The 22673-nt window shown below is 41.5% G+C and overlaps 1 protein-coding gene across 1 annotated transcript; it reads right to left on the bottom strand.

Annotated features, from left to right (window-relative positions):
- Window positions 1-15271: 15271 nt before the first annotated feature.
- On the bottom strand, window positions 15272-21787 carry LOC6562385 (protein tiptop). Its single transcript, XM_001988623.3, has 3 exons — window positions 21377-21787; window positions 17386-19964; window positions 15272-16056 (listed from the first exon to the last, which is right to left on the bottom strand). The coding sequence occupies exons 1-3, from the start codon at window positions 21430-21432 to the stop codon at window positions 15398-15400; spliced, it is 3294 nt and encodes a 1097-aa protein (XP_001988659.2). The 5' UTR covers window positions 21433-21787; the 3' UTR covers window positions 15272-15397.
- Between the last annotated feature and the right edge of the window lie 886 nt (window positions 21788-22673).

Here is a 22673-nt window from a genome sequence, read left to right as displayed (position 1 = left end):
TATATGCAGTCTCGCGGAAAAGATGGCACAGCCTAGCGTGGCGTATGGAATACGTTATGCCCGTGCAACTCTCGCCATCGGGAAAAAGGCAACCAGGAGCAGTGCAAATCTATTAACCTGCGTCCCAGTACATTCACAGACAAGGACATGCGTCACTTGTCCTGCTCCCTGCAGGCTGCGCATGCACTCAACAGCAGCTCAGCAGCTCAACCCTTGCACAGTCACGCAGCAGTCTTTGATGGCTATCAGTTCCACTGGATGCGGGGAGCCTTCAGGTGTAAGCATTAGGGTTAGTCCCACAAAAATATAAAAAAATCTGGAATTATTTTGAGTTTTGGCATATATATATTATATAATATATACATAGTAATATCCAAAAATTAGAGCTAGTTTTTCTAGAATATCCTTTAGTCATAGTTGAGATTCTTTCATATGATATTTTTTCAGACGTTTATAAAGAATTGCAACGACACCGATTCAAGTTGACTAAGAAAAGACAGCTGATTTTGAGCAGAGTGTTGCCATCTTTTTTGAATTCTTGAAGAAACGGGCACTAAGTGTTGGTAAATGTCAGTTTGTGAAACAGTTTATAATGCTATGGGTTGACTTAAAATATATTTCGTCTATTATTATCCCTCAATCAAACAAATATTGCGATTGCTGTTGACGACAATGTTGTCTATTGCAAGCACTGAACAACACAAATTGATCAGCCTGAGTACCCCTAGTGCCGCTGGAATTTATGGGTAAGGGTGCGTGTACGCTGTTACCCATTTGGCTGTTAAGCGCGATGATGATGATCCAGTTTCAGTGGCGTGGTGCGAAATTATGATGCATTTTTATGGATTTTCAATGTTTTTGCATGGTGCAGTTTTTCGTAAGGATTACGTTTCGTCAATGCACGTGTGTGTGTATGGTATTTGTGTGTGTTTGTGTGTGTGTGTATGAGTGTACAAGCCTGTGCACTGCTCGGTTGTGTCCTGGACTGGGACAGGGACGAGCAGTCAGCACGGAGGCTGTTGCGTTTTTTGTCAAATGTGAAGCATCCTGTGTGATTGCAGTGGTCATGGGTGCGGGGTGCGAGGTGCGGGTGAGGGCTGGGTTTGGGTTTGGGGTGTGCCCCCGTTTTTTTTGGCGATGCTTTCCAAACTGATTTATGCACGTTGGTGGACGGTTTCGGTTTCAGGGCAATGCAAGCCGAGTGCAGCAAAAAATCAACGCGGCCAGGCAAAAAATTTATGCATTTTCATTGATATGCAAAGCACTGCAATCGGTCGCACTGAAGGGGGCATGGGACATGGGGAATGGGGGCGTGTCGTCCGGCGAAGATGAAGAAGAGACTGAACTTGTGTGCGCGTTTCCGTTTCCGCTGCTATGCATCGGGTGTGTGTATCTCTGTTTGTGTGCGTGTGTGTGTGTGTGTGTTGAGTGTGTGTTGTGCGTACGTAGGTCGACATGTTTGGCGTATTGTCGAATTGCATAATATGCACTTTTTCATCGGGCCATCCTGCACAAATTTACAACCCTACATACGTCGATTTATTGCCTGACAATTGTGCCGAATCCTCCCAAACAATGCCCGCCAGTGGAAAATGCCAATGGATTTGTGTCCTGTTCGGACCCGTCCAAATGGCGCCTGCCCTGCCTCCAACTAAAGTTTCAGATCCAAACCCCAACTCCAACTTATACTCCGATACTGTGGATGAGGATGTGGATGAGGATGAGTCTGAGTTATGAGTGGTGGCCGACCAGTCGATTGAATGGATTCTACATGATTCTACTATTGTTCTTTTTGTTGTTGTTGTTGTTGTTTTTGGTCGAATTCCATCAACGAATTTCAATAACAATTTCCATTTGGAAAACAGACGAAAAGATGCAAACGCGTCCGTTTCACATCCAATGTCCAGCGACCATTGACGACGACAATTCGCGTGAAAAATAATGTTTTTAATATTGACAACATGAAAAATGTGAAAACAATAATCATAAATTTTTATTAACAGCAATACTAACAACAACAACAGCAACAACAACGACCACAAAAACAGTAACTTTACAATAAAATGTGCATTGCCAATTTTCGCTGGCCAACAACTCGTCGACAAAAAGTAATCGCAATTATTTCCCATTGTCTCACAGTTCAAACTGTTTTTCAAATTGATTTTAAATTTGGCTTCATAGTAAATCTTGTATGCAGCTGAAACTCTGGTCATGTTTGTGTTTGTGTCGATACAATATTTTAATATACTTAAAGTTAATGTATACAAAATGTAAATAACAATTAAATTTATATTTAATGAGAATTTTACGTCTGAAACCCAGAGCATGATAAGATAAGATTCTTAAACTTGACAACCAAGTGAGAAAATTGCTCCAAAATAATCAAAACACAGTCAATATTAGTAAATCTTGAATAAATTCGCGGTCTTAAGCCAAGCACAACTCTATTTTAAACTATATTTAACAATAGCCATTAACAGTAAATATTGTAAACAAAAAAAAAAAAACCAAAACAAAAAAACTACAAGTGCATTTTTTACCCAGTCAGTTGTGGAATGCATTTTGTCCAAATACTATGTAAAACACCAGCCAGTGGAGAATGGGGCTGTGTGTGTTTGTGTGTGTGTGTGTGTGTGTTGCAGCAGCGTCTTGCGAGTCCTGTTGGAGACGCGTTCCAGAGGACATCATCATCGTAAATCATGGTGGGGCTTTTGGTGGATCGCAGTTGCGCACTGTCAGGCAGGCAGGCGGGAGGTGCAAAGGGGGTTGGGGCTGGGGGGGGGGCAGGCAGAGCCATCGCTTGGATGGCTCGGACATTTCGGTTAGTGGACAACTCTGGCGTGGACTCTAAACATAAAAATAAATATACGCCGTCCTGACAGGCGGCTTGGGCTTGGACTTCGGGATGTTTATACTTTGTTTTTTCTTTTTTTTTTTTTTCTGGGGTTGGAGCTGGCAAAAGCGAAGCTCGGCAAAAGAAATGCAGCACACAAAAATTTCATTGGGTCGCATTTTTTCGACGATGCAGTCAAGAATTGGCCCAGAGATGGCGCTGCTGCGCGCAGCTAGAGCTCCCGTTGTTGTTGTTGTTGTTGTATAGTATTTCATGAGGATGTGCTGGAAACAGAAAGGACAGCATGAGAGGCGCGCACTCAGACGGGAGTCGCCCCGAAAAGGATTTCATAAAAATTGCGCAATTTAAAATGTCACAACATAAATTCTGTTTGCGTTTCTTTATGCAGCAACAACAACAACAATAATAACAACAACAACATCGAAGTACAAGGCGCAAAAGGCACAATAAGTATTAAATTTTGTTAGAAGGACCTGCTGCACAAACAAACAAACAAACAAACGAACGACACAGCAGCACTGGGGCGCAAAATGTCCTTCGACGCAAGACAACAACGCAGCCAGTGGGCCAAGGGGCTGCACTCCAACCATTTGATGGGTGGTGCAAGGGGCATGCCTAGGGATATGCTAAGGGGGAGGCTGGGGGTGGCAACGGCGCTGACGCCGCTGACTGGCTGTCGAGCCACTCAACTGAACGAAGCGAAACAAAAGAAATCCAAAATGCACACAAAACCGCGCGCACAACACACACACACACACACCACAAAATGGGACACTCACAGGACAGTCCAACGAATGCGCAGCTCCATCGCTGTGTGTGTGTGCGTGTGTGTGCCTGTATCTGTGTGTGTGTGTGTAGGGAGTCACTTGGTGGAGGCTACGCTTCAGCAGCAAGCTCAGTGCCTCGCCTCCCGCTGCCAGCGCCTGGTCACTGTTGTTCGTCAGTGACATCAGCATCGTCCTCGTCGCTGGCCGGAAACGAGCCGACATCAACGACATCCTCGACATCCACGACATCCACGACATCGCCGTCGTCGTCGTCATCCTCGTCGTCGCTGCTGTCGTCATCGTAAGTTTTCGTTTGTTCTTTCTTGTTCCCCCACTTTTTTTTTTTTGTTTAGTTATATTTTGTTGTTGCAACGAATCCGATGCGTGCTTGTTTTCCTTGCACTCTTTTTTTTTTTGGCATTAGCCAACACTGGCAAAAAGCTTCTGGAAATGCAGATGTGCTAAGTAACAATATTAGTGCTGAAAAGGAGTTAATTTGGCAAAGGAGCGTGTTGCCCACATTCATCAAATACATAAATATAAGTCTATGAAACTGTTCCATGAAAACATAGTTCTCAAATGGCATTGGTGAATAATTGTTTATTGTTCGCTGAATTGTTTTCGTAATTTAAATAAGATTTGTTACTGTTTTTTATTTGTTATATACAGCTGACTGGACGGACTAGATTCGAAATATGTGAGAGTAACTAGGAAACACTGGAATAATATATTCAAGAAATTATTGAATACATAAGTTAATAATTAAATTTTTATAGATATCAGTAATGTTATCATTCAAAAACACAGTAATTCCTTTTTTTATTAACGAGAATTCAAATATATTTGAAATCTACATGACTAATTTGTCTCTAAAAGAAAGATTTTTATTTTTCATTAACTATTCTGCTAATGGTTGCTGAAATAATATAAATATGATTTATTTTCTTTTCAATATTATCAAGTATTATTCAATGTGGTTTATTTTCTTTTCAAAAAGTACTACAAATTAGATTTGTTACAGTGTATTTGCTGTGCTCTGCTCGTCAGTGACATAAATCAGGACACAGCTTCGTCTCGCAATCTGTGTCTAAGTGTGTGTGTGTGTGTGTGTGTAAGTGTGTGTGTGTAAGTGTGTGTGTGTGTGTGTGTGTGTGTGTGTGTAAGTGTGTGTGTGTGTGTGTGTGTGTGTGTGTAAGTGTGTGTGAGCTGGACTTGAAGCAACGCCCATTGTGCAACACTTTCAATTTTTTGTTCGTTTGCTTCGCTTTTTAATGTTGTATTTCCTTTTTGCATTCATTATTTTTTCTATTATTTTTTTGTTGTTGTTGTTGTAATGTCATTTGTTGTATTCATCGTGTTTTGTTTGCTTTTAATTTGTGCAGGTCCTTTTTGCGCAACGATTTGTGTGCGCCGAGTATCTGTGGTAGCTTTTCTGTTCTGTTCGTCCTGCTGCTGTTGCTGCTGCTGCTGCTGTTGCTGCTGCGGTCGGTGGCATCAACTTCACATTCGGAGTAGTCCTTCTGCTTTGGCTCTGGCAGCGTTTTTGGAGCTGGCCAACAAAACTTCAGCTCCTCTTTTGCCTGGCGCCTGGCGCCTGGACATAATCGCGTCTGCATTATTGGTTGATGTTTGTTGCTGCCTGCATTTTTTACATAAAAATAATACAAAAAAGCAACAAAAAAAACTACGAAACCGGACCCCAAATGCTCGAGCAACACTTTTATCGCTTTCACCTCCTCGACTGCTGCTGCTGCTGCTGCTGCTGTTCCTGTTGCAGTTGGGGCATAAATATTTTGTTTACTTACCCCTCTCACACCCTCTCTCTCACTCTCTGTGTATCTGCCTCTCTTTCTCTGTCTCTCTCTCTGTCTCTGTCTGCTTGTGTCGCACCTTGGGCTGTGTGTGTGCTTCTATCATCGTGCTGTTGTTTTTCCTTTTTGAAGATTATGTGTGTTTTGTTGCCTGACAGGGATCAGCATAAAATGCTGCAAGCTGAGCTTTTTTCCGTTTGTGCCTGAGCTGTTGCCCTCCACTATTTTTCTTGGACCAGCCCCTAACCCCTTAGCCCCCTACCCATCTCCAGCCCAATCCCATTGTGGGCCGCACTGTTTGCTCTGTTGTCCAAAAGGTGTGTGTGTGTGTGTGGATGTGTGTGTGTGTGTGTGTGTGGATGGAATGGAAATTATACACGTATGTGCGAGTATGTCATGTCCTCGTTTGCCAACCTCATACCCTCTCCCCCCCTTCTGCGCCTGCTGTGTAATGCAAACAGCAAAAACGGGTTAAATGCTGTGGCGAATTTGTAATTAGAAATTGTCGCTTGGCGCATTTCATTCTGTTTGTTTGACACCCTTTCCCCTTTCCCACTCCCAGTGCCCCCTCTCAAACTCACCTGCTCTTTTTCTGTTTGTTTACTAGTTTCAGATTTTTCTTGCCTTAAATATTTTATTCAAATTTAGTGCACAACTGTAATTACAACAAAAATTGCAAAAGCTGCATTTTATTTTTTTGTTTTTGTTTTTTATCTTTTTTTTGTTTAGACACTAATAAATATTAAATACATACACACCTGTAAATAAATCCATATACATAGGTGTATCTAAATCTGAACATGTTGAAACTATTCAAATAAAAATTCAGCAAAATTTTAGTTTTCGAATTTTGTCTTAAGAATCAAGACACAATTTTTGGTCACTTTATTGCATAAATCTGTGCAAACTGAACCGATTTAAAGATTTCACTTTTAATTCATTCTGTGTCTAAAAATAGTGTTGCGCATATTTATCAAGATTTATAACAAAAAGCATGTTTTAATAGTGTTTTACCTATTTGAATAATTTAAAAAGCAAAGGGCTGCTCTTATTTTAGTATGATATGCTGATTTGCATCTCTAAGTTACAATTAATATGCTCAGGGGCGAAATAAAAGCTCGCTGATGGGGTTTTTGGTACTCTGCATCATGTTTTATTGAATGAGGAGAGTAACAGTTTGTAAGGCAAGAGATTTATTGGATTCGATGTGGTGTCTGTCGTCAACAAGTTGCGACCTCTTTAAAGTACTTGTTTTGTTTTGTTTCGTGTTGAGCCTAGAGTCGAGAGTTAACCATATTTGCGACGTCAACGGGGGCATGGAGTAAAGCACAAAAGTTTGTGTGATAAATCAAAACCATTTTCGACATTTATGATCGTAAAGTTGAGAATAAAAATAACATTATATGCGAGGCATAAAAATCAGCATTAAATGTGACCCTGCAATAAATTCGCTGTGTTCGGTCGCGTGAATAATGAAAACCCCAGACGAATGAATGGCCAGTTCAGAGCATCTATATTCATGTACATATTTATCCCTTTATATATCAATATATATATATATACAAGTAAGTGCTGCAGTTGTAGCCCGACTTGAAGCCAACACACAATTGCAGCAGACGCTGCTTCACTCATTATTTCATTCCATATGAAGACATTATAGTTAAATAGTTAAATGGATGTAATGATAAACTGCAAGTGAGTCACAAAGTCATAAATCGCGGCAAGGATATCGACTGCTTTTGAGGTATACAACACTTGAAAGGATTTATTGTCCAGCCATGAGGAATTATAAGTGAATAACGAAAATTTTAATATTCATTTCGTGAAAATTGTACCACAGAAAACATATAAATACATTTCCAAAAATAAATCATTTTTGGTTAATATGGGCAACTAATAATTTCAAGTGTATTTTTAGCATGTTTAAGTAAAAGTTTTATATATTTTCTAGATCTTTTACTATAAGAAATTAATGCTCTGATTTTTTCTAGGGATCCAGGGATGAATCAGCATTTCGCTTGAGCTAAAACCAATTGTGAATTATAAGACAATTTGAGGTAGCATTGTCTGGGTATCCTTTTGCTATTGTGGCAATTTGAGCCACACCGATGCAGTCGCCTGCAAGGATCTCTAGTCGCCTCTCGCAGCCGCCTTGTTTATGGCTGCATCCTGCGCACGCAGGACAAACTCGAACGCAGCAACGCTCGAGTGGCTGGCAGTGTCAGTGTCAGGGCATGCCAGGTGCCATATATTACCGCCTGCCAGCCACCTTGCACCAGCGTGCATCTTGACGACGCCGACGACGGGGACATCCTCATCATCATCATCATCGTCTTTGAGTTTGCCGCCGCCGCCGCCAACTCTCCGCTGCAACTTGCTCAGCCATGATCTATGGACTCTTGCGTGGCAACGTTTTCATATTCGACTTGCCAGGCAATGCTGTGGGAGGGTGCAGTGGCGGGGGTGGGTATTGGCATAGCCGTTACAGGGGAGAAGGCGTTCTTTTTCTTCTTCTTCTTTCTTTTTGCTGCTGCTCGAAGAGCTTGCAATTTATGTGCATCCCACATGGAGCTGCGCTCGTCCTTGTCGCGCCTTGCTTGCCTTGGCTGGTGGCAGACGACGGTTTTTGCTTTGTTTTCGTATTTATGGATTTTCATTGGCACAGCGCTAGTTCTGTTGAGGCAGCAGCGACGACGACGACGACGACGACGACGACGACGGTGTGTCAAAATGGAAATGATTTATTGAACTGACAGCCAGCAGTGAATTTTGTCGAGTCAAGTCGCAGGACAACGATGCGGCAGCCGCCTCTCGCTGCTCGCAGTTCGTCGCTGACTGCGACACCGATGAGAACAAGGACGAGCCACGGACACACACACACACACACACACAGTAGTGTCTGTCCTTAGGTCCTGGCTACACTTTCTAGTTTTGCCGCCATTTCTTGTTTCGATGTTGTGCACTTTTCTCGCCACGCTTTTTGCTGCAACCAGAGATTGTAGGGCGGAGCTGGGAACTGGAAGCTGGTAGCTGGTAGCTGGGAGCTGGACCTGGGGCCCGCTCAACTCAACTGAAAACTGAAACTGAGCGCTGGCGCAAGAAATGGCACCGATGTGAAATGAAGTTTTGATTTAGTTCAAAATTTTTATCAAAAGAAACGCGTTCCTGCTGCTGCTGATGCTGCTGCTGCTGTTGCTGTTTTCCTCTCTCACTCAGGTTGACTGCCTCGCTCCCTCTCTCTCTCTCTCACTCTCTTTATATATATATATATATATAGCTGTGTCTCTCTCTCTCTCTCGCTCGCTCTGTTTTACCCCCATGCAGTTTTTTCTAATAAATCACAGCATGGGTTGTCTCTGATATGGGCGGGACCTTTCGGGCGTAATGGAATTTTGATTTATGCCTCACCCAGCCATAATGCAAAAGTTCTCACAATAACCCTGGCAAACACTTGGAAATTTTAAAATAATGCATTTACCGATACGTATTACGTATACGCAATGTTTGCAAAATATTGATTGCCCGAACACATTCTTCGATAACAAACCGATTAAATTGTTTATACTCTGACAAACGTATTTCGTTTCAGGATTCTTCTGGCTAAATTATGCGATTGCAATTCCAGCAATGACAAATGACAAATCGTGCCACGATTAATGTCCCCAATCGATGAATAATGCTTGTAATAGTCTAGTTTCTCTTGATCAATGTATATTATTAAACTTAATGCAGCAGATCTTTTAAGAAGAGCAGCCAGTAAAACTGTTACGAATCCCAAAAAGACAGAATCCGAATCTACACAAATTATCCTGATGCATTTTATATATATCCATAAGCCATAGAAAATATGTGTGCCAGGAGATCCTCTTGATCTGACAGCTTTATTCAATTTTCCGCAATCAAAATAATTATTTCCAAAAAAAAACTTTAAATTTAGTTAACAAATAAACATATTTTAAAGTGCACTGTAAAAAATGTGCCTCACAATTAATTGAAATTTAGACAAAAACACTTTCAAATCCAGCTGGCTTCATAATAAATCTTTATATCTTAATATTTATATTTACATCTATGAAAATAGTGTTGAATAATGTTTCACATTTGTGTTTAAATTCTCAGAGGTACGCTTTGAAAAAACAGTTATCTTACTATCATATTTTTAACATTAATTAAGATGCACAGATTGGCAAACGGCATTTTTGAGCCATTTTATGCATTTTGTTTTTATCAAGGACATGCGCTTAAAAATGGAATCCTCGTAATCACTTGCAACGTAGAGCGATGCCAATGGCTCATAATGTCCTTTCTATCCATATATATACATACATATATATATGTGTGTGTGTGTGTGTGTGTGTGTGTAAATGTGTATATAATTTCACCCACTCACACTTTTGGCGCTTAACTAAATGAGCATGTGAAAATCTCAGTGAGTGTATGTCAGGACACTCTGTGTGTGTGTGTGTGTGTGTGTGTGTGTGTGTGTGTGTGTGTGTGTGTGTGTGTGGGTGTGCTCATCAGTGCGCCATACGCTTGCCATATCCTGTGGCATGCATAAAGAAAAGTGTAATAAAATTTGATTTATTGTAGACAAGATTCGAGTTGGATATGCTCTGTTCACTCTACGTGTGTATCTGTGTGTGTGTGTGTGTGTGTTGTCCTTGTGTGTGTGTGTGTGTGCATTTCGCATGCTCATTCGCTGCTGCTTACACTTCTCCCTCTCAGCAGTGGCAATGGCAATGGCTGCCATGTATGTCTTCCTCCTGCGCCTGAATCTATCCGGCGAATGAAGCGTCGGAATTTACGTAGCCCACCCACAGACCAACACTGGCATACACATACAGCACTGCCAACACTGGAATACACATGACAACACTGGCAGGCAATGGCGCCTCTGCCTCCTGCCTGCTGCCTGCTGCCACCGCCCCTGTCCCTGTCCCCATTGCGACTCATGCATCATTCGTCTAGATATCATCCATCTCGTTTGCTGGCGTTTACCTCGGCACATTACCCACACCGGATGCCAGCCCAGCCTCCCGCCCCACCCCCGCCCTCTTCGTCATCCCCTTTTACAATCGCATTCACATTTTCTGACACTTTTGCAAAAGTTTTGCTGTTCACACTGCAGGCGCTTGTCGCCCTGCCCTGCCCTGCCCTGCCCTGCCCCGAGCCCTTCCCGAGTCCTGCCCGAGTCCTGGTCTGTCTGTGTGTTAGTCTCATTAGTCCTCTCTGGTGGTGGCTAATGGAAGGCGTTTCTTTCAGTTGTCTGCGTATGTTTTTTGCTCAACGAATTACTAAAATATTCCTGTGTACGTTTATCTCAAGCATTCTGCTTTTTTCTTGCTATTTTTTCTTCTAATTTGACGACAGATCTTGATGATGACTAAAGGGGTTGTTGCTTCTGAAGGTGTTAAAATAGATGACAAAATTACGATCGAGTCTCAGAGTGATCACTAAGATATCCAAGAAATAGTTGCACTGCTAGGATCTTCTTTTTATTATTATAATAATAATATATATTGTTGAATGTTAATTCAGCTAAATACACAAATAACCAAGAAGCAGTGGGAATTAAATACTCTATTTTAGCCTTATGGAAAGTGTAATAAAAGTTTATATATTCTGTAGAAGAATTTTAATTCAATTTATTTATATTTATAGCTTGAAAACAATATATATAAATAAATATATAAATAATTAAATAAATAACAAATACAAATCTGATCACCAGCAACAAGGAGCTCAGCAAAAGATCTCAAGATTCCAGATTCAATTAATAAATATTATCAAATCTTAAGGAAAAGTGTAAAATTAAAGTTAAATTTATATTCAAGCAGCATTTCTAAGTGTGAATATATTATATTATATAACTATATATATATATACATATATATATTAAATTTATATATAACTTATACTTTTGGCCATATGATTTACTACAACTGGAGATAATCAGATGCATTTTGGTTTAGTATACAAATTTGATATTGCCATCTCGAGCATATATATATGCATATATATATATATACCCATTTTATATACATATCTAAGCACTACACACACACACACTCACTGAGTGAATGAAGGCAGTTTTGTTGGCTTATCAAAAGCAGGCAAAAAAGTAAACCGTTATTTGCGATGCATGACACTTTTGAGAATTTATGTGTTTGTATCTCATTAAGCGAAACAGAAGCAGAAGCAGCAACAGCAGCAGCAACGTGTGGCCGGGGCTTGGGGCAAGGGTTTGCAAGGAGGTGGGGCAGTTATAGAGTTGCTGGTCGTGGGAACATTTGCCGGCCCAAAGGTATGTGTGTGTGTGTGTGTGTGTGTGTGTGTGTGCGTTGTGCTAGAAGAAAAAGCGACGCAAAACGAGCCGTCAATGAAAACTGAAACAGGCGGAAAAGTTTTGTGAAACATTTGCCACAAAAATTATCTCTTAACGCAAATGTGACACCAAATGACACCCACACCATGCCAACCCCCCCGCTCCACGCTTCTGCACTTCTCGCCTGGGGGTGTGACCGTCTCCATGCCACACACAAAACACGAAACACATCATAAATTTTAAGTGAAAATGAATCCTTTGGCAATTGAAGTTTTCGAGGAGATTTCGTTGGCATTTTAGATCGTCATCAGTGTCGCAATAGATGCGAGACAAGCACACACACACACACACACACATGCAGACTGTGTGTGTGTGTGTGTGTGTGTGTGTGTGGCATATATGAAGTTTCGTATCTGTGGGCGTTCGCTGGTGTCGCGTCTTAATCCTTTGTTGGCCATAAATCAGCGAATCGCGTTCGCATTTTGCGCATGTTCCTGTTCCTGTTCCACGAGTCCTCCCCCACCACGCCCCCTTTTCGACCTTAGTTACATAACGATGTGGCCCATAATTCAAGTTTAATTAACTCGTCGTGTTTATTAGCAAATATTAGTTTACAATTTGATATGCCTGCCGCGAAATCCACAATTAACTGGGATTTCGCCGTTTCCAAACTGGACGCCGAAGTCCAGCAGTGAATCATGGCAGTTGCTGAGCATTAAAACTTAAATACACTTAAAAAAATAAGAATAGAATTCTTTTGTTATTAGTTGTATTTTATTATTAACTTTGAAAGTTCAAAAAGCATGCTGCATTTCATTGAAGAGAACTTTGAAGTCTGTGAAACAAACATATTGAAAAAAAGCATTTTCTGCAAAGAAAATTCGTCTGAAAAACAGAAAGTATTTTCTACAAGCAGCATATAAATTGTAGAATTTTCCAGCTAAATAAAAATGTTAAAAATAAACCAAATAATGATTGTAGAAATTAATAATTTTTAAATGCAAAAATAACATTTATTTTTATATTTTATGATAATGATATTAAATGAAATAAATAACTGATTTGATTTCTGAAACTCAATCATTTTTTAAAGTATTTTTTTATAATGAATATAAATAGCTGATATTTGGCAAAATTCGTCCCGCTTTTGAGAATAATATTTGTGGCCGCAACCCGCAATCAAAGTCAAAAATGTGTTCAATTTGAAACATACAACTTTTTATTGAATTCATTCATTGATCTGCATTGAGCCGTTTTGCAAGCTGTTTGTTGCTTTTGGTAATTTTCGATTTGAATTTCAAGTTTCAGATACAGATACAGATACGGATACAGATACAGATATATGTTGTTCATTTTAAAATCTCAAGTGGTCAAGTGAATTAACATTGTTTGTTGTTGTTGCTGTTGGTGTTACATTTAAATGTTTATTGCATGTCGTTTAACATACTTAAGTTCTAGGCGAAAAGGAAGCGAAAGGAGTTTTAAAAATAATATCACAAAAACTCAAATACAAGTCGTATACATATATCTAGATACATATACATATATATATATCATATATCGTACATAATCGTATATAATAAGTAGAACTTTTAAATTAGTTTCTGGTTGCTGATGATGATCTTGATAATGACAATGAAATGTTTGACATTTTCTTTAATAGTTTTTACTTTTTAGTTGTGTTTTCTTTTTCTTTTCTTTTAAGTTTCATGTTTCGATTTCGATTTTTGGAAGTCTTAGGTTTAATCTTAGGTTAAATACATATTTAATGTATTTTTTATTATTATTTATTGTTGAGATTTGAGTTGTAAACTGTTGTTGGTATACATATATAATTATAATTATATGTGTATATAATTTTTAAATTGTTAATATTGTTAAGTATATATATATATATTTATATATATATTTGTTTTTCTTTTTTTTTTTTGTTTCGTTTGTATAATTTATGCGTATACATGAGTTGCCGTGATTACATTTTGATTTGATTTGTTTTCCACTCTATTTATTGGTAGTTAATAATATTATTATATTTTAAATATATATGATTTTCTGGAAGGAAATTGCTAATTACTAAGTTTATTTACATTAAACTATTGAATGCGTATTTCAAAGTTGCCTAATTATCGCCTCTTGGCTTGGTATACAATAGTTTTTATCTTTCGCTTAAAAGGAACACAAAAATATTATTTATAAATGAGGTTAAGTTTTTTGTTTTTTCTGTTTTTGTTTTTGTTTTTTGTTGAGATTTTCTTTATTTCATAGTTTTACGTATACTGCGTTGCATTTTTTGTAATTACTTAATTTTAATTAAATTTATTAAGTTTGTTTTGTATTTTTCTCTTGTGTTTCTTATTTTTTGGCACACTCATTGACCAGGGGAACCGAAAAAATGAAATTGATTTCGATTTCGTAAATTGCTCAAGCAAAATGCCACTCAATGAATTTAATGCTCTTCTCGTTCGTTACACATTCGTTTCGCACTCAATTTGCACTCAGACCTGTTTCGATTCCACTCAATCCACTCCACCCACATTTTGTTATTGCTGTTTTTCTGCCACTGTTGCTCCATCCAATCGCATGGGTCAACCGTTTGCTTTTGTATTTTGTTTTTGCTTTTGCTTTGTGTACGTGCGCGCGTGTGTGTGTGCCTGTGTGTGTTTGTTTGTTTTTCAGTTTTGACGAACTGTTGTCGTCGCCTTTCGTCAAACTGCTGTGCACACTACAGCCATCTCACTCTTTAGCACGCCTGCAATTCAACTGCACTGACAATGCGCGTGTGGCTGTCTATTCTCTGCACGTATGTGTGTGTGTGTGTGTGTGCTCGTCTCTCTGTGTGTGCGTATGTGTGTGTGTGTGCAGCTCTTTGATGGACAGCAGTTCGTCAAAGTGGTGGTAATTGAATTTCGGACGATTCGCGCGAGTGCGAATGCGACGGCAAGCTGCGCCGATTTGGCCAAGAAGACGTCAGTGCTGTGACGTCACAATGCCCCCCCAAGTAGATTTGCTTGCTTGGGGAAAAATAAAACAGACGCAGCGATATCTTGGGGAAATACTGATGCTTATTCAGCAAAGTAGGGGAAATCTGGCTGCAGAGAGAGAGCTCAAGCGAAAGAGAGAGCAGAAGAGAGCGGAAAGAGAGAGAGAGAGAGAGAGAGCGCTCTGCAGAGCTAGAAATCGCTCTCGTTTTGATCAGAAATCAATGCAGGCTGGCGACAAACTCGAACTCGAACTCGATTACAGTGTGCAACAAATACAAATGTGTGTTGTGCTTAACTTTTGACTACTGCCACAAAAAGTGGCAACTTTGTAAAACCGAAAATTTGTAATAAGATATTTTGAGCGGTAAGATTTCTATTAACTTAAAATAATCAATTTAATTGTATCTCAAATCGCAGAACAAAAAACATTTCTTTCAAAAGTTCAAAAGTGAAAATGAAATATTTAAAATATGCCAAAATTACTTTAAAAAAAATAAAACCAAAACCAATATGGAAACTTACCATTCAAAAACAATAAAATTTTTTGTATTTTTGTTTTAGCTACTTTGTTGCATTTAGTGTGCTGTGGCATGGTGTCATTTTATTTGTTGCAACACATTTGTTGCATAGTGTAAATTAGACTCTGGCATACTTTACGCTTAGGCATTCTTCGAGGACAGCTGCTTGGCCAGCTCCGTGTATTTGAGAAACTTTGACTGGGGACTCTCATCGTAGGGCGACGGCGAATTTTGTGGCAGCTGCTGCTGCAGCAGTTGTTGTTGTTGGGCAGCAGCAGCCGGACTGCGGGAAGCGGAGCGTTTGGGGGATGCCAGCGGCAGTGTTTTGGGTGAGTGTGCAGCAGCTGGCGATTTGAGTGGCGGCGATGATGACTCTGCCCCGGTTGTGGTGCTGGTGTTGGTGGAGTTGGAGTTGGTGTTGTTGCTGATGGTGTCCTTGACAAAGTGCACCTTGGACAGATGATGGCGATAGGCTCCCTTCGAGCCAAAGGGCGTATCACAGAAGGAGCACTTGATGATGATGGAGTCGCCACCAGTTAACCCAGCACTGGCGCTCAACACCGCCTCGTTGCAGGCCCAACTAAACGCAACCAAATCACTGCCCCCATTTCCCACTCCACCCGTCGACGAGGACGACGAGGAGGCACTACGCGTATTCGAGGCTGGTGGATCTGTTGTCTCGCACAGCTTTTGGAGTGCAGCCAAAGGATGCGCTTTCGGCTTCTTATTTGTTGCACTTGCATTGTTGTTGTTGTTGTTATTGCTGCTGTTGTTGTTGTTGTTGTTGTTGAAACAGTGTCCTGCAAATTGAGCAAATAATGTGTAGGCACCTGATTAGTGTGTGTGTGTGGAGAACAAAGCAAAAGAAAGGGGTTAAAATCTATTTATTAGCATTAAAGGGTTTCTAATGGGTTAGCAAGCAAAAAGCATATTTAAATAATAATTCATTAAAATTAAATTACTATTTTATTTTTGAAATTTATTTACACATTACTATATCTGGCAGCCTATCATTATTATAGTTGTTCATATCATTTATTCATTCATTTATGATTGTATACAGCATTTTTTAAAGCGTGATCTTCCCTTTAAATTAAGCATTAAATTTAAAAATTAAATCTAATTAATACTCTTATAATTTTTGCACAGATAAAAGGTAATTCGAGCGAAGTTTTAAGGTATTTCAATAGTTTAATAATAATAATTAGTAATCAATAAAACTTGTATATTTCCAATTCGATTTTGTCAATTTTATAGACTATTTAAATTATAAATATGTTGAAAAACAGCTTTTGAATGACATACAATAATAGCAGTAACTTAAGCGATTTCTCAAGAGATATCTTAACTTTCAGATATGATTTCTACAAAAACAAGACAAGGATAGCTAATGAGAAGCCTTATAAATTGATGAAAGTATCTCTTAAGAGAGAAACTAAAATGTTAAAGGATTTTCCATTAATCACATCAGAGATAAGTTAGCCATTGCTTAAAATGTATTTCTTTAATGGTATTTAGTCTTAAGAAAATTGACAAAATTTAAGCCAACAATAGATCATACTCTAGAAATGATTAATTTGTTAAAAATAAAGTTGAAAGACCTATTTTCAAGCGACTTTTTAAAGACTTAGTTTACACAGATCCAGGAGATCCAGGCAAGAAAGTCATATGAATAAATGAAAGGGTCTCTGGAATTTCTAATAAGATCTAAAGATTATGAAAGATAGATTAGCTACAGCTTAAAATATATTTGGACATACGGAATATATTTCTAGATTCGCTGTAGTTTAAGATATATTTCTATATTGGACAATGACAAAATGCGAACCACAAATAGATTCCCAAGATCGATGGTAATTAATCTGATTAGTTGGTATGTTTCCAGGTATTATTATGGGATATATACACTAACAATTAATCCCAATTCCACATTTATACTATTTAGAACGGAATCGCTAATCGGGTCTCTAAGCTTGCCGGATTTCTTGTCCGAGTCAAAGTAGATATGTAAATGAATTTGCCCTAATCCATCTCTTGAGATTATATTCCGATATATACATCAACAGTAAGCAGCAAGTGGACACTTAAATCGTCTAATCCCCAATCCCAAATCAGTTCTCTGCACTTACCTGTGTTGTTGTTGTTGGTTTCCACGTTGCTCAGCTGATCGAACATGGAGTTGAGCGCCAGGAGACTGCCACTCTCCGCCAGAGCTGAGGGGGGATGAGCAGCAGGCGGTGCTGCGGGCTGTGGCGATGTGTTGGAGCGTTCACTGCTGGCGCTGGGACTCTCGCGAGGATTCGCCATCGGCTGCTGCTCCATGCTGAACTCCTTCTTCACGTTGATGAGATGCCGACTGAGGCTCGAACTTGTCTCCAGCTCGTAGGTGTCTGCCGGCTCCAAGGGTTCCGATTTGATTGTGGTGGTGGTGTTGGTGGTGTTGCTATTGCTGCTGCTGCAGCTGGGTGGTGCTGGAAGTGTTGTTGTTGGTGTTGCCACCGGCGTGTCGGGTGTGCGTCGCGGCGTCGGCAGTTGTCTGTCCGGCGTATAGGCGGACTCCACTCGACTGGCCGTGCTCGACTCACTGGCGCTGCGATCTCGCGCCTGGTAGGACGAAGCGGAGGATGAGGAGCGCAACAGTTGCATATGCATCGTCTGGGCGTCCATCAAGGGTTTCGTATAATCGCTGCTGTCATCGATACCCAGACGCTTCAATATGCTAGCACCCAAGGGAGTACCGCTCTCCGAATACCCCCCAGCATGGCCCGCCAGGCGACCCACTCGCGACTCGAAGCTCTTCTCGATCAGCTGCTCGAGCGCATTCAGCACGGATGGGCTGCCGCTCGAATTGGGCTTACCCGGCGGACTGGACAACAGTCGCTGCTCCTGCTGCGCTGCCGTTGCCTGCTGCTGCTGCTGATGCTGCTGCCTTCTTGGCGGTATGGGCATGCTCTCGCCGAGACACTTGCGGATGTGCTCCACAAACAGGGCCGTCTCAATTTTAGTGCCACACTTCTCGCAAGTGATTTTGGTGGCGGCGGCAAAGTCGCGCAACGGTTTCAGCGCCGAGTCCAGACTACAATTCGAACTGGAACGCTCCAGTTCGAGCAGCTTGCGCACCGGCAGCGACTTCTTGCGCTTCTCATTGCGCGGCTGGCGACCTCGTTTCGCATTTGGCAGCGGCGGCGGTGAGACGGCGACCGCCGAGCAACTGGAGCCGGCATCCTTGTAGTGCGACTGCTGGGCCATGTGCGTGCTGAGCTCCTTGAGCGTACCGAATGCCTGGTCGCACACCTTGCACGTCAGCACCGCACTCACCGTGGGCGTGGCAGGGGCAGCGGCAGTGGCACCTGCACTGCCGGCTTGTGTCTGGCTGCCGTTGGGGGCACGCTCATCGCCCGACTTCCACGAGATGATCTGCTCCTGGGAGATGATGTTCGTGTAGTGCTGCGTCTCCTGCATGTGGCTCGTCATCTCGGCGAGGGAGCGGAAACTCTGGCCGCACCACATACACTTGAGTATCTGGCGCGTCTGCTCCGCCCCCTTGCCCAGCCACACATCCTGGCCGCGGACCAGCTTGCGGGGCAGCGGCATCGTCTCCTTGATCAGCATGTTCAGCTCCGATTTGACGGAGCTGGTCGAGTTGCTGCTGCTGCTGCTGCTCGAGGCGCTGCCGCTGCTGGTGCTGCTCGTCCGTGGCGTCGCCTGACCCCTGCCCTCGGCGGGTGAGGGGGAGGGCACCTGGACACCGCAATGTTGCGTCTCCTTCATGTGGGTGGTGAGCAGGGCCAGCGAGGCGAAGCTCTGCTTGCACCAGACGCACTTGAAGACATCCTTGGCAGCGTCGGCTCCTTTGTTTAGCCAATGCGATTGCCAGGCACTGTGGCGACCACCACCCGATCCTCCTCCTGCCCCACCTCCCGCACCTGCCCCCCCACCCACTCTATTTGTGGGCGGTGGTGGTGGTGGTGTCTCCCTGCGACTCATCTCGCTCATCTTCTCCAGCGCTTTGCTCGCCTCACTTGGCGCCATTTTCGCTGACTTTGCCGCCACAGCGGCCAGATACGGATTGATGGGGGGCACCCAACTGCCGGGTGGCAGGGGTAGGGGTGACTTGTAGTCCGTGCCACGTGGCTGCTTGTGAACTGGTGCCTCCTGCTCCAAGCTGGGCGTTTGTCGCTTGCGCGTGCTCACAGATAGATCCAGTGGAGCCGACTCGTGATCCACCTCCGCCGCATCTGCATCCGGTTCCTGCTCCGGCTCCTCTTCACTGCCGGTGGCTGCCTCGCAGTCGCTCGAGTTGCGCTTCCGGCTAAAGTCGAGAGCGGGCACCTCCGCCTCCTCTTCCTCCTCCGGCTCCTGCTCCCGCTCCCGATCGCGCTCCTGGTGCGACGTCGACGTCGCCTGCTGCACCAGCGAGGCAGCCGCTGCCAACGGATTTGTGAGCAGCAAATGATTCTGTTGAGCGGCCGCCAAATAGGCAGCCATCGCTGCCGACTGCGGCGGCAGCAGCGCAGCAGCCGCGGACGGAGCCAACGTTGCCGTCAACGGCAAACCAACCGGTGAACTCGCTGTCGGCGTCGGCGTCGGCGCCGGCGTCAGGCAATCATTGGCCGAGCAGTGGGATTCATTCGACGGGCAGCGAGCGTCGCCAGCGGCAGCAGATGCATTCGACTCCCTCGACTGACAGCGAGGACTCGCCAGCTCACTAGACAGAGATGCAGATGGAGATGGAGAGCGAGAGAGAGAGGGAGAAAGATAAGGAGAAAGAGAGAACAGTTGATAAGAGATGCGTTTAGAATGGGAATTATAATTACAGTGATCTCTCGATGAAAGCGATCTCTTTATGAAAATGGTGACTTAAATTAAGGCAACATAATTACAGTGATCTCTCGATGTGACTTAAGTTAATGGAATAGCCTTACAGTGATCTGTCAATTGAGTTGATAAAAGATAAGCTTGGAATACATCACAGTTATTTCTCGATTTCTCCGTACAGTGATCTCTCGATCAAAAGATATATTTACAATAGTGAATACAATTCTCGATGATCTCTCGATGAAAAGAGAAGAGTTCATAATAGAAGTGTTTACAATCATTATTGAAATGATATTCCCTTAACTCAAGTCATTCCCTATCTGTATCTTATCTCTAATTCTACATTTGGAAATAGTTCTTAGCGATACAATCCTAATTTTATCATACAAAAATATTTTGGTATTTGAATTGTTCATTTGTTTGGCGACAAATAACTAAACAATAAGTTCTAATTGACTCTTTATAAATAATAAGTAAATAAATGGAGTAAATATATTTGCATCTTTAATCTATTATTGAGATTAAAATTCAACCATAATTCATCATAATTCTCAATGAATTGCCAGCATTTACAGTAGAGTTTTAAAGAAATATTTGGCTGTTTTTCAGCGGAGATTGGCTTAAACTAACTCAACTGCAGAATATTACTGCGGAAGCTTTACAAAAAAAAACTATTCCTTGGATTGGCTAAAAAGTGTTTAAATAAATGTTGAATGATTAACATATTAGACAAACTAGCAGATTATTAATTTTGATATGATTAACCAAATAAATTGAAGAAGAAAATTTAATATTTGGCCAGAAACTATAGCTATATATATTTAATAATAATAAATAGTACAAATAATAACTCAAAATTGTTTTTTATTTAGCGAAATCACAAATAAATATTAAATTATGGAAACTTTAAGTTCTCGAAAAGAAAAGAAAAAACCATAAATCTTTGGTACAAATTGATTTAAGCTCACAAAAGATATTTCGAAAACAAAAAGATGAAATCACAGGCAAGTTTTCAAATTATTTGTGTAAACAAATAGAAGAAATGCAAACTTTAGCATTAATAATGAAAACTAATTGCAAGTAGTATTTAGCAATTTAAGAATTGATTATTTTTTCCATTTGATTCACTCAACTAAATAACAAAATTAAAATTCGAGCCGAAAACTTGAATAACTGTTGTCAAAGAATGGCTAACTTCGTCTTGTCTATCTTAGAAGCACTGCAAACACACTTTTCAGCACTGCACAAATATATTTTTATTAAGTAATCAAATCAATTGCGTTAACGGTATTCAAAATTCACCTTGCACTCAGCGCCTGGCGATAGATTTCCAACATAACCGCTTCGTGTAGCATCATTTTGTCACTTTATTTGTGCTGTTTTAATGCCGTTATTAATTTTGCATTTGTTTGTTTGTTGTTGTTGTTGCTGCTGTTGTTGTTGGTCACACTTGGCACTTAACTAATCCAAATCCAAATCCAAAATACACGCATACGAAACAATGCAATACAATATACAAACACAAATTAAATGTATTTCATTTTATTTTCGTTCCACATTCGAAATTCTTAAGAGCGGCGCCGTCGACTCAACGTCTGCTTCACTTTGTATGCGTATGTGTGTGTGTGTGCGTGTGTGAATGTGTCAGTTTCGTGTTGAGCTTCTATCAAAAACACACACGTCAAATAAATCAAATGTCACAATGGGCGCCTCTCCCTCTCCCTCTCTCTCCAACACACTGCTGCTGATGACGAACTCTCGCTTACTCAATATGTTTGTTTGTTTGTGTGAGTGTGTTTGTGTGTATGGGTGTTTGTATACTGCATGCGTCGCAGTCGTCGTCGCTGCGGTCAACTGCCGCCAATTTCGAAAAGGCAGCACAAGCAGTGCTTCCTCTTATTCTACTTCCTCCTTCTTCTTCTGCTTCTACTTCTGCTTCTCCTGGCGAATGCCACCAACACATGCACGTGTCTGTCTGCCTGTATGTCTCTCCGTCTATGTGTGTGTGTGTGAGGCTATTAATTTAATGATTTACTGACGCTTGCCTCAAAATTTATTATTATTCTTTGCTGCTGTTGCTGCTTCTTCTTCTTCTGCTGTGTTTTGCGTATGTTTTTATTATTTTTTTGATTATTCTTTTTGCAGTTGTTGCTGGCGACTAGAAAAACGCGCGCGCTTCAAACGGTTAAGAGCAACAAAAAAAAACTGCAAGTACTTTTGAAACGGTTAAACCGTTTGAGGCGACTTATTAGCGTCGACTGATTGACACGCGCGCACACGTTGCCTGCAATTGTATTGGTATTGGTATTGGCGCTGCGGCCGGCAGCGACGCTTACTGCGCTGCCCGAGGAAATGCTGTCGCCGTTGAATTTCTTGCGCACAAAAATCCAACAATGAAAATATGCGACATGATTTCGTTCAGCGCTGCCGTTGTCGACTAAAACATCTTTTTGACACTGACAACGTTGAGAGCTGACAGCAGCCACAGCAGCAACAGCAGCAGCAGCGGCAGTAACAGCGGCAGCGAGAGCAAAGGCAATCAAAATGAGTTGTGGCGTAAAAGAGAGATAGAGAGAGAGAGAGAGCCGACGACGTTTTC

Source organism: Drosophila grimshawi, unplaced genomic scaffold (assembly GCF_018153295.1).
Source record: "Drosophila grimshawi isolate 15287-2541.00 unplaced genomic scaffold, ASM1815329v1 contig_1377, whole genome shotgun sequence".
In the NCBI taxonomy this organism is placed as follows: Eukaryota; Metazoa; Arthropoda; class Insecta; order Diptera; family Drosophilidae; genus Drosophila; species Drosophila grimshawi.
Note: the sequence above shows the minus strand (reverse complement) of the source record. Positions and strands in the feature narration are given on the sequence as shown.

Coding starts and splice junctions, on each gene's coding strand:
- LOC6562385 (XM_001988623.3), bottom strand. CDS start 21,432: ATGATGCTACACGAAGCGGTTATGTTGGAAATCTATCGCCAGGCGCTG. Junction 19,965..21,376: donor CGCCAGGCGCTGAGTGCAAG/GTGAATTTTGAA, acceptor ATCTCTGTCTAG/TGAGCTGGCGAGTCCTCGCT. Junction 16,057..17,385: donor AACCAACAACAACAACACAG/GTAAGTGCAGAG, acceptor CTCAATTTGCAG/GACACTGTTTCAACAACAAC.